The sequence below is a fragment of the Taudactylus pleione genome, unplaced genomic scaffold (assembly GCF_031769625.1).
Source record: "Taudactylus pleione unplaced genomic scaffold, aTauple2 ptg000018l, whole genome shotgun sequence".
NCBI lineage: Eukaryota > Metazoa > Chordata > Amphibia > Anura > Myobatrachidae > Taudactylus > Taudactylus pleione.
The window spans coordinates 20,550,484-20,562,906 of NW_028284420.1; the positions used below are offsets into that span (position 1 = coordinate 20,550,484).

Below are 12,423 nucleotides of genomic sequence, written 5' to 3' on the forward strand. Positions count from 1 at the left end.
TTGACTGCTGTGCCGACTGCTGGAGCTCACTTACGAGCTCCATCTTCCGGCTTCCGTAGTGGGTGATGGGAGAGACGTCATGACATCACAATGTTTCTCCCATAGTGCAGAGCGGGCTGGCCCGGGAGGACAGAGGAGTGGATGGCGGCGGCCGCAGGAGCGGCGGTTCAGGTAAGTTTTTTTTTTTTTGTGTGTCTTTGTTCATATATATATATATATATATATATATATATATATATATATGGGGACTACTAATGGGGCACTATATAAGGGGCACTGCAAAGGGGGGGATTACTGGGGCACTGCATAGAAGGGGCCACTAATGGGGCACTATATAAGGGGCACTACATAGGGCAAATACTAATGGGGGCACTATATAAGGGGAACTGCATGCATAGGGGGGACTACTACTGGGGGCACAATATAAGGGGCACTACTGTGGGCACTGCATAGGGAAGACTACTACTGGGGAACTGTATAAGGGGCACTGCATAGAGGGGACCAATACTGGGGGCACTGTAAAAAGGGGCACTACTGGGAGCACTGCATAAGGGGGACCACTACTGGGCGAACTGTATAAGGGGCACTACCAGGAGCACTGCGTAGGGGCCCCACTACTGGGGCACTGTATAAGGAGCACTGCATGAGGGGACCACTACTGGGGGCACTGTATAAGGAGCACTACTGGGAGCACTGCATAGAGGGGACCACTACATAGGGCAAATACTCATGGGGGCACTATATAAGGGGAACTGCATGCATAGGGGGGACCACTACTGGGGGCATTGCATAGGGGGGACTACTACTGGGGCACTGCATAGGGGGACTACTACTGGGGCACAATATAAGGGGCACCACTACTTGGGGAACTGCACAGGGAGGACTATTAACGGGGGGCATTGCATAGGGGGGACTACTACTGGGGAACTGTATAAGGGGCACTGCATAGACTGGACCAATACTGGGGGCACTGTATAAAGGGGCACTACTGGGAGCACTGCATAAGGGGGACCACTGCTGGGCGAACTGTATAAGGGGCACTACCGGGAGCACTGCGTAGGGGCCCCACTACTGGGGCACTGTATAAGGGGCACTGCATGGTGGGGACCACTACTGGGGGCACTGTATAAGGAGCACTACTGGGAGCACTGCATAGGGGGACCACTACTGGGGCACTGTATAAGTGGTACTACTGGGGGCACTGTATAGGGGGCACTACTGGGGTAACTGCATAAGGGGAACTGTATAAGTGGGACAACTGTGGGCACTGCACAAGGGGCACTGTATAAGGGTGAATTACTGGGGGCACTGTATAAGGGTGTACTACTGGGAGAACTGTAAAAGGGACACTACTGGGAGCACTGCATAAGGGGGACCACTACTGGGGCATTGTATAAGGGGCACTACTGGGGCACTGTATAAGGGGCACTACTGAGAGCACTGTATAAGGGGCACTGCATAGGGGTACCACTACTGGGACACTTTATAAGGGGCAATGCATAGGGGGGACCACTATTGGGGGCACTGTATAAGTGGTACTACTGGGGTCACTGTATAAGGGTGCACTACTACAGTGGGCATTGCAAGAGGGGCACTACTACTTGGGGCATTAAGGTGCATATGGAATGGAAAGGAATGTTTCCAGAGTGACGAGAAATGGTGGTGTGTCATATTGCCACGCCCCCAGTTTCCAGTGACCACGCCCCTTGTGGCATGTGACCACACTTACTTGTCCTGCGCGCGCACATACTTGGGGTGGGGGGGGGGCTCAGTTTTTTTATTTGCCCTGGGCTACAAAAACCTTAGTTACACCACCGGCAACGAGTGATAAAACTTATTGCGAAAGATAATTTTGCTCCAGCCAATTCGTTCCTGTCTTCTGTTTGAAAAATGACAGTTGGAGCTGATTGGCTGGAGCACCATTTAGCATACACAGCGAGTTTAATAACTTGGTGCATATGAGAAAACTCGTTGTTAAATAGGCCCCTATGTGTGGAAAAAAGTCACGGTAAATGCATCATTGCACGTCATATATAAATTCAGGCTCTGTCGCACACAGATATACAAGTATCGCATATCATATTAATCAGTTCAGTCTCGTGAAGTGGTTTTATTGCACTGCGACTAAGACGCATTTTTGGGTGAAATAAGACACGAATCAGACTCTCTGGGCAAACAGAGTCTATGGGGACCTGGCACACCGAGAAGGGCTGTTTGGCATGACTGCAGCAATAGTGTATAAGGACACATCTGTAAATACATTTAAAGAAGTTCTATTAATTACCCTTCTCTAATTCAACATTGCAGGGCCATGTGTCCACAGTCACTTCACAGCCATTGACTGTTAACTGAAGAGGAGGCAGGAATTATATATGAAACAGCAATTCCTGCCTCCTCATTAGATAAACTTTAAAACTTTTTACTAATGGGATCAGACCTCTCCTGTGAACTTGTAAGTAATATGCAAATGTAATATGTCTGGTACCTGGACTGAGGTTACAGCAGGGGTTCCCAACCATGGTCCGCAAAGCACACTAACAGTCCAGGTTTTATGGATAGCCATACTTGAGCAAAGGTGACTTAATTAGTACCTTGGATATTTTGATTTAACCATCTTTGCTCAAGCATGGATATCTCTAAAACCAGGACTGTTAGTGTGCCTTGAGGACCGAGGTTGGGAATCACTGGGTTACAGTGTTGTCTCAATACAGCTTTCCACCCCATATCAGGATCAACCACCATAGCCCTCTCACCTTCAGAGTTTTGCCGCGATGCTGATCCCTTGATGCGAAAAGCTTGTCTGGTTCGTCCCCGATCTCCAAAGCTCCAACTCTTGGGCACTTTGTTAGGACTGTCTTCCATGCTTTGATCAGCACTTGGGGAACGTCGCATGCCTTGGGCTTGGGGAGAACCTTTGCCTTTTGTGGCAACAGCTCTGGGGCTGGAGAATACCCTTTCCTTCAGGCTTACTTTCTGGCTGCTGACAAACAGGAAAACAGAGGCACTAACCAAAAAGCACCCATGTACCATCTTTGTAGCACAGAAAAAAAATCATCATGTTGCAACAAAAGGTTATGCACTGACCCTAAAATAGATGTCATATACATTTAATTAGTCAACAGTAATCCTTTTGCTGCCAACATCAATGACAATGAGACAATTGCTAATGTTATTAAAAGCAAAACCCCAGTGGATTTGGTTTAATAACATTACTGGCTTAAAAGCATCATATCTACACTTAAATATGCACATACTGTTCACACACACACACATACTGTACACACATACACTCCTCACATCAGTGGCGTAAGTTCATCCCAGACGCCCGGAGGCAAGTTATAATTTGGTCCCCCCCCCCACTCCGTCACAGCCGTGATGTAGCAATTTTCATGCAGACAGGTCATAGATAGATGAAGGCAGCAGCTGATGGTCTGACATGGAGCTCTCCACTAGTGTATGGTGGCTACTCAGGTGCCATGTACGGGTGGCCGTCACGGTACACTCTTGGTACATAGTTACAGCTCTAAGTGGGGTGAATATGTTGTGGAAAATGCAGGAGGTGCCCCTTCAGACCTGGAGCCCGGCGGCAGGCGCCTCCATTGTCTCCCATAGTTCTGCCCCTGCCTCACATCAAAATTGCCAATGTGCACTCCAGAGGAAAGCACTCACACAAGAGAATGGTGGCATTTTCATATACGCAAACATTTGGTAAACATATAGTCTATAACAGGACACAATAGAAAAGTCACACAGGGAAGTAGGGAGCAAGGATGTTGATATGAGAATGCCACATACTGCAAGGAATGCGGAGTATGGAGAGGATTAATGTTACATAGGAGACACACACACACGAAGATGGGAGAAAAGGTGATCAGTACAGCATACAAATTTGAAGCATGCTGAAGTCAGGCAATGGTTGACCTGGAAACTAGCATCTGCAAGTTTAATATTATGGGGAGTATTCAATTAGCCGCCGGGTTTACCCCGCAACTAATTTCTGGCCAAAATCCCTGTGGTGCGGAGAAAGGCTATTCAATTAAATGTGGAAACACACTAATTCTGCGTAAACTGCGGATCAATGTTTTTTTTTTCCCCATGTGCGAGCCTGATTTGGTGTTTTTTCTGCGGACTTTACTTTGCACCTCCATGAGCTGTGAGGTTCAGTCCGACTGCGGGTAATCCCCACTAATTGAATAGCTCCAGCGCAGCTAATTGAATACAGCCCTTAGTGTACTGTGTGTACAATTAGGTTATTAACTATATATATTGTAACATCATTGTGTATTTAAAAATATTTTGCTTTATACATATCTGTATTGTGATTATATTTGACTGTGTATACTGTCCTGATACAGTGACCTTTGGTTATTAAGAGAAGGTTATAACAGTTATAACTGAAGGTGGGTGGGCTAAATAGTCTAAGGGAAAGATTGTGATTAAACAAGGAGATAATCTATGAAGATATAACAAGTTTATAATTACATCTTTTATACACCACAAAAAGAAAAATAAATACAGGCGCTAGCCATCTGGATAGATTAATATTTATTTATACTTTAAATAGTTTACAGACAGTAATACTAACTGGCAGCTGCCTCTATTGAGACTGGGGGAAACTGGATTATCCCCTCACCTAAACTGGAACAAATCCAATTAGAGGCACTAGTCTTTTAGTAATATTTATTACAGTAAAACCAATTGGGTATAGATCATAAAAACAGTACATGTACAAAAAAATTACATCACTTCGGAAATCACGCCAAAACATGCTAGAATACAATAACTGCTTATGATAGAGCACTGCCATATTCAGCAGCTCTTAGGACATATGGCAGTTTGTTCAGAGTGAAAAAAAAAAACCTGAGTGCTTTTCTATATATAGTCCAGACATTGAATAACAACTCTAAGTTATTTAGGATCCTGTAACAAATAGTTGTTATTACCACCTTTGTCTGGAATATATACCAAGTTATTTAGCATGCTAACAGATATCCAGAGATTGTAATTGGGAGCATGCAAATGTTCACATGCTTGCTGCAATTAATATTGTGTTTGTTAGTAAGTTTGTTGTTATATAAACAGCACGAGTTTCCTTTGTAGTTGTTACTTGCAGAGATAGTGTGTAGGTTAGTTGCAGTTATTCGTAACAAGAAAAAGGGAGTTTAGCAGATTTTATTTTTAATACATGTATATCCAGCAGTTCATTATAGCACTCTGGGACCTATTCATCATCATCCCACTGCGAGGGATATTTAAGTATCCATCTGGCAGCAGAGATAGTTTACACCGCAGCAATTCATCATTGCTCCGGTGCGGGGACAGAGCTATCCCCTCGGTTAGTAACGCAGCTACAGATGTAGCTGCGTTACTTACCTCCTCCCTGTCGGCTCAGCTACGCATGCGTGATTCGAGGTCACGCATGCGCACAGCCGCCGGGGAGTGCGTGAGAAGGTGGCGGAGGGATTCGCTCGAATCAGTTTTCGCATCCCCGGAACTCCTTCCCATAGGAAGGAGCAGAGCTACGATAGCCAGCGCTGTCTGCAGATGGCGCTTGTTCTCGTGAGCAAAAGTTTGCTGAATATCAGGGGGTCCTATCGGATCTCTGATGATGAATGGCCCAGTAACTAAAATGTGCGGAAACTAGTGTCTCCGCATGGTTACTGGGCCATTTATCGATGAATAGGCCCCTCAATCCCTTATACCGCAGGTTCTCAAACTCGGTCCTCAGGAGCCCAAACAGTGCATGTTTTCCAGGTCTCCTCACAGAATTACAAATGAAATAATAATCTCCACCTCTGGATATTTTTAAATGTGTCAGTGAGTAGTGAGCACACCTGTGCACCTGCTGGGTGACCTGGAAAACGTGACCTGCGTGAGGTCCTGAGGACAGAGTTTGAGAACCACTGCCTTATACTATGCTCCTTCCAGCTGTACATTTAGCTCAGAAAATAGGACAACCAAGGCCAGTGTTTATAACCGGATGTAGTTACCATCCCAGCAGTCGGGACGCCAGTGCTCAGAATACCGGCATTAGAATCCTGACTGCCGGCATCCAGACGGTAAGTATTAGGGGGAGGGTTAGACATAGGGGGAGGGTTAGGCTGCGGGAAAGGTGGGTTAGAGTTAGGACACTTACCTAATTGGGTCGGGATTATGTCTGTCGGGATGCCGCTATCTGTATTCTGACCGCCAGCATCTCGACCACCAGGATCCCGTACCCAACCCTTTATTACATCATGGTGTACTTCTGCAGGAACAATTAGCCAGGTGCAAAAGAGAAAGTACATTACCTCAGTATGACAATTCAGAACAAACAAATTGCGGCACCTCTCAAAGGACTTGAATGCTATAATGGAGTGCTGGATATTCATGTATTGAAAATACTAATGTATGGGGACAGCGGGCTATTCCGCCAGAGGAAGGTAAGCAGGAGATATCCGTGATATCTCCTGCTTTACCTTCTTGATGAATGGCCAGAACACTTCATTTTTACAATTGCAGGTGAAAATTTTCATTTTCACCTACTTTTGTAAAACTTAAGTGATGATGAATAGGCCCCTATATGTTGACACTCACACTGGCCTGATGACAATTTTTATTAGGTTCCAATTTTATATAGATTATTATGCTATATTCACATGCTTCATCATGAAATTTTAATGTATAGAAATATACAGGGCTATTTGTCTTAAATAGGTTCAGGAACGGTGGGTGGAGCAATAGAAAAACAATTTTATATTATGTATATATTATTTAGAAAAGAAGGCACTCAAAAGGGACTTTAAAATTAAACTTATCTCATGGAAAATACATTCTGGCCCAGGGCATTATGACATAGTTAATGAGAGGTTCAGGAATAAGTTCCTGCTGAAAAATAGCACTGGAAATATACAGTATTTGTTTGGAAATACACTATTGTTACAGTGTAATAAGCATGCTGGGTAATGAGCACACATTTTATTAATGAAAGAATGTTAACGCTGCACTATCATCTGTAAGGTTTTACGACCATGCTCCTTCCCATAGCCTGGGGATTTCTCAATGAAGCCATTTTTCCCAAGGCCCTGCAATACAGAACTAGTACACCAGTTTCTTTCATCACTTTGAAGTAGTAGTGGAGGGAGCAAGTGCAATTGTGACTGGTCCTCCAAGTTTCATCCAGGGCTGTGAAAAGACCATTGAAGCCACAGGGGAGAAGGCTGCACTGCACAGCACAGCCACCAGGGCTGCGCAAGAGAAGGAGCACAATGGTAACAAAAAATTCAGGGGTCTATTAGTTACTAAGCAGTGTTAAGCAGGGTGCACACTGACAGATACATTGGCCGATCAATTGATCGGCAAATGTATCTGCTGCCCGTCAGGCAATGTGTACCCACGATATGTCGGTGAACGCCACGATATGTCGGTGAACACCGGCGTTCACCGACATATCGCATTGGCTGTGCTGCACAGCCGATGGACAGATATGTCTGCAGACATGTCTGTCCATCGGCAGGTGTAGGGGCGGTCGGCAGCGGCAGCGCCGTGACACACCCCCAACACGGCCTCTGGTCGCCAGGACCTGCGGGCAGACACAGATGATGGTTGTTCAGTGTGTACGAACAACCATCATCTGCAGATATACCTGCAGATCACTTGATCTGCAGATATATCTGTATAGTGTGTACCCACCATTAGGAGACATAGGGGGTCTATTTACTAAGCAGTGTTAGGAGACAGAGTGAAAAGTGATAAGGTGCCAGCCAATCAGCTCCCAGCTTTCATCTCACAGGCTGTGCTTGAAAAATGACATTTGGGAGCTGATTGGCTGGCACCTTATCACTTTCTTATCACTTTTCACTCTGTCTCCTAACACTGCTTAGTAAATAGACCCCTTAGTAGTTTGTAGTGCAGCCTTAAGTAGGAACACCAGTTTTAGAGGGAGAAATAAATTTCCTATTTTTGACCCTTTTCTTATAAAGCAATAAGTTAGATCTGTGCAATAAAATAATTAGATCTACATAGCAGTTGTGATGCAATATCTAGGGACCCATGAACTTAAACAGCTCTTTGAAGCTGAAGAGCCTCAGATTCAAGGAGTTTGTCACAGCAATCTAAGTTCAATAGGAATAAGCAGAGATGATCACTGCCAGTGAATGGCTTTGATGTGGATTAGATCGCTCTGTAAGTGAGGAAAGAATGGACATTTTCATGCAATCAAAAACTTACATGGAAGGCAGGCAGGCAGGCAGGCAGGCATAACAAATAACCAGACTTAGGATTTTGCTATAAATGCCTATTTTGTTTTCTTATTTTCTCCAGAATTTAGGACATATGGATAGTGTCTATATATTAGAAGTTATATTTTCCTTCCATATGTCATACATTTTTGAAAAAATGAAGGAAACAAAATAGGCATTTAAGTCAAAATCCTTAGTCTGCAAACATAACAATGGGAAAAATAAAAATGGAACTGCAGGGAGCAAGGAGATCAAGTTTTTCTAAATGCTAGGGAGATTGACTGAAGTAGGTAAGTGCCTAATAGGGTCAACCAATTCCACCCTTGTTGTATATCACATACCTCTTAATAAAAATAAAATACTTGTTTTTAACTAAAATTTGAAGTAATAATGTTGGATTCATTTAATTTTATTAAACTTGTAAGAGATTGCATGTAAAAACATTTTTACACCAAAAAGGTAAACAAATGCAGATTACCCAAACCTAAAAACTGTACTTCAATAAATATATCACAAAAGGCAACTAATGATAAAATATTTTTTTTTGTTTTAATGTCTGATAACAAAAAAAATAGAGCAAGAGTAGCCAGGCCCCACGACAGGGGGGTGCAAAGGGAACACTTGTATTGGGCTCCGAGAATCCAAGGAACCCCGAACCCACAGGAATTTCAGGAGCCCAGTTCACGTGTCCCCCCTGCCACCTGCTGTGTAATGGCACCCTGCACGACTATTGCGGTTAGATCCTGCCGAGTCCTGGCAGTGACAGGGAATAACCGACAGGGGAGGCCAGGCTGGCGCAGCATGCGTGACGCCATGAATTCGCACCACTGAATCAGAGAGCAGCCACCGGGTCAGAGCTGCCCAACAGGGAAGACTGAGAAACGCACAGGTAAGTGTTGGCCGGGGCCGGACTGGGCTAGAGAGTCACGGGGTGAGTGGTGTGGAGTTACAGATGAAGGGGATGGTAGACACAGGGGCTAGGGAAGAGGGGGAGGAGTGACATACACAGGGGCTGGGAAAGAGGGTGTGTGTGACATACGCAGGGGCCGGTAAAGAGGGTGTGTGTGACATAAGCAGGGGCCGGGAAAGAGGGTGTGTGTGTGACATACGCAGGGGCCGGGAAAGAGGGTGTGTGTGTGACATACGCAGGGGCCGGGAAAGAGGGTGTGTGTGTGACATACGCAGGGGCCGGGAAAGAGGGTGTGTGTGTGACATACGCAGGGGCCGGGAAAGAGGGTGTGTGTGACATACGCAGGGGCCGGGAAAGAGGGTGTGTGTGACATACGCAGGGGCTGGGAAAGAGGGTGTGTGTGTGACAGACACAGGGGCTAGGAAAGAGGGTGTGTGTGACATACGCAGGGGCCGGGAAAGAGGGTGTGTGTGTGACATACGCAGGGGCCGGGAAAGAGGGTGTGTGTGTGACATACGCAGGGGCCGGGAAAGAGGTGGTGTTTGACGGTCTAAAATAAGGGCTAGAAGAGGGGATAGGGGGCCCCAAAAACATGAGTGTACCGGACCCCAAGATTTCTGTTGCCAGCCCTGAATGTAGCTATTAAAGGATCAGTACAGATGTAATATTCTGGTTTTACAGAACTCAATTAGATTAAAAAAAAAAAGCTGAAACACACTTTTTACGCATTAGCATAAGAGAGACAGGAGTGGTGTCAAATACATCAGAATCACAACATTTTGGAATATTTAAGTAGAAACATGGACAATCATAAGGGTAAGGCAAAATATCCATTCTTCCACTGTATAGGCTATCTCCCCCATATGACAGATTTGGAAAAGGTTTCGCAGTGAAATATGTTGTAGAACAGTGAGAAAACCACCCTAAATCGGTGCTCTCCAAGTATGTAAATGAAGAGGGGCACATTGATGTCATAACTGCACTCATGGGCAAAATTCTGCTACAAAAAAATAATGTAAATTGAGAGTCTATTGAAGTTGTCAGGCAAGGTTTGGGCCACCAAAATGCCTTGGGGCCCGCACCGGCCCGCAGGCCTCCAGTTGGCCAGTGCTGCACTAGATACAGTACATGAAAGTCACCTCCTTTATCTTGTAGAGAATTATTTGTACATCAGAGAGATTCAGATCTGGGGTAATGCAAGTGTATAGTTTAATATTATATATTCCATATTTATAAAGCTCCTAATCATTGATGCTTTATAGTTAAAGACAATGAAAGGTTCTTCAGGGGAAGTGAAGTCTAGTGAAAAATACAGTGGTAAGAATACCATTAAAAGGAATTGTAAAGAGGAGTCATTTATAATTAATTTTTGGGGAAATTAAGGCTTCACATATTTGTATGGACTATTTTTATCCTGAAAAGAAAAATGAAAAAAGAAAGTAAAACAGAACGTAAAAAATAAATCCTACTATTTTAGGTGGGTACTGTAAAATAGTCAAAAACATAATTATGGGTCAATAAATGTGCAGAGAAACATACGGCTACGCTTTTAAATAAGTCTGAGAACTGATGTACTACTAACTAGATAAAGTATGAATACTAATTATGCCATTATTAACACAAATAATAAAAGCCTAGAGCAGGGCTTGCGTTTGCAGAAGAGGAGTTACATTTCAAGGTTAGGTGGCCATGTTAGTTTCATAGGATTTTCAAGCCAAGCAGAGTTGCCAAAAGCCACATAGGGACATTGCTAGTCTCTGGAGTATGAAGCATATAGGCAGGATTCATTTAGCCTCCTTAATTTACAGTGAGGGGCAAGAGGGTGATGTCCGAGGCTATTCAATTAAAAGCCCTTTTCCTTGTGCGGTAAATCTGAAGTTAACACATGTTAACCCGTAGATTCTGGGATAAGTACCTGGAGCTATAGGTTAGTTCATTCACGGCTGCCGCGATAAGTGCAGACAGCCCTATTTAACAGAGATTTCTGGTCGAGCCTCAGGTGGAGGTAAAGAGAAATCCACGTTAAGTGGCTGCCGCAGCCTGTAAGTGAGTAGGCCTGGGCACTGCATAGTGGGTATTTAGCCCTTTAAAAACTAATTGAATTCGTCCTTAAATAAAATACACAGATCATGAAGGCAGATAACTTAGTTACTATTTGTGCAGAAATATAGTAGCAAACTATTTCATGAGACATAACAACAGTCCCATGATTTCTGGAAACTCTACTGAAAGGTTTTAGAGGATTAGAAAGTGTTAAATGGGGAAAGACATGCAGCTGGGAGTAGGTCCTTGTGACAGTTTCTCACTGTACCTATTTTCCCCTGTGCAGCAGCTGCAGATATTTTTCCCTTTACTGGAAATCAGGGGAGAGGGAAAAGTTAGTCTTAAGGACATGAACTGGAATGGTACAAGAGAAAAAAAATCCCACACTCCAAGTCTACCCAAAAGCTGCCACCAGCTCTGAACTCAGAAGAACAAAAGGCCTGATTCAGAAATGGATGCGAATGTGATTTTCACGCAGATCGAGCGTTTACGACACACAGAGGATCCCACTGCAAAGTGACTGACAGGTTGTTAGCATTTGGGGGTGGTAACGGGGGGGTGGTCAGAAAAATGCAGGCCTGTCTGACCATTTAAACGCCATTAAATGGGCGTGCATAAATTAGCCCTTGCAAACTCCTATGCAGCATGAAAGCCCTCTGCTTGTCAGGAGAGCTGCCAAGTCTGCGGCTGGTCAGACCTGCCTCAAGGGCTAGATGGCCGCTCGATGTGCATCGATGTTACCAATATTTACGCAGGTAACCGTCATCGTTCGCAAAATAGAAGGCAGCAGTGAACGAGTATGCATTAGAACTATTAGCATATTTTCGCAGATGCGGTCCGTGCAAATTTGCAGCTGCGATCGCATTAGCGTACATCTCTGAATCAGGCCCAAAGTGCATTAGGCACAAATATTGTCACTTGTTACAGTATGACTATGCTGATTTCAGCCCCTAAAAGGTTAAAGTTCACAGACTGCCTGCACACATTGAAGGAAGCCATTTTATGTGCTGAATCAATGTTTAAATACAGCCCATCAATTCTCAAGAAGTTAGTGACATGTCTTAAGCAGAAAATGAGTCTGACTGAAACGACAAACAATACAGGGCCTGATTCAGCAGCGTACACAATTGCAACTATGTACGCAGATTGGCCGATTGTTCAGTACTGTGCATGCGTATGCACCGCAAATGCGCGGCAATCGCACTGCAATTACGCACACATATAGGAATTAACTGCAGAGTGAGTGACAGG

At 44.5% G+C, this 12,423-nt stretch overlaps 1 protein-coding gene across 1 annotated transcript in view; it reads right to left on the minus strand.

Annotated features, from left to right (window-relative positions):
* Positions 1 to 12,423, minus strand: part of KCNQ2 (potassium voltage-gated channel subfamily Q member 2) — a 136,039-nt gene that overhangs the window by 21,537 nt on the left and 102,079 nt on the right. Inside the window, 1 exon segment of the mRNA XM_088442846.1 lies at positions 2,754 to 2,980. Coding sequence (XP_088298972.1) covers positions 2,754 to 2,980 — 227 coding nt within the window.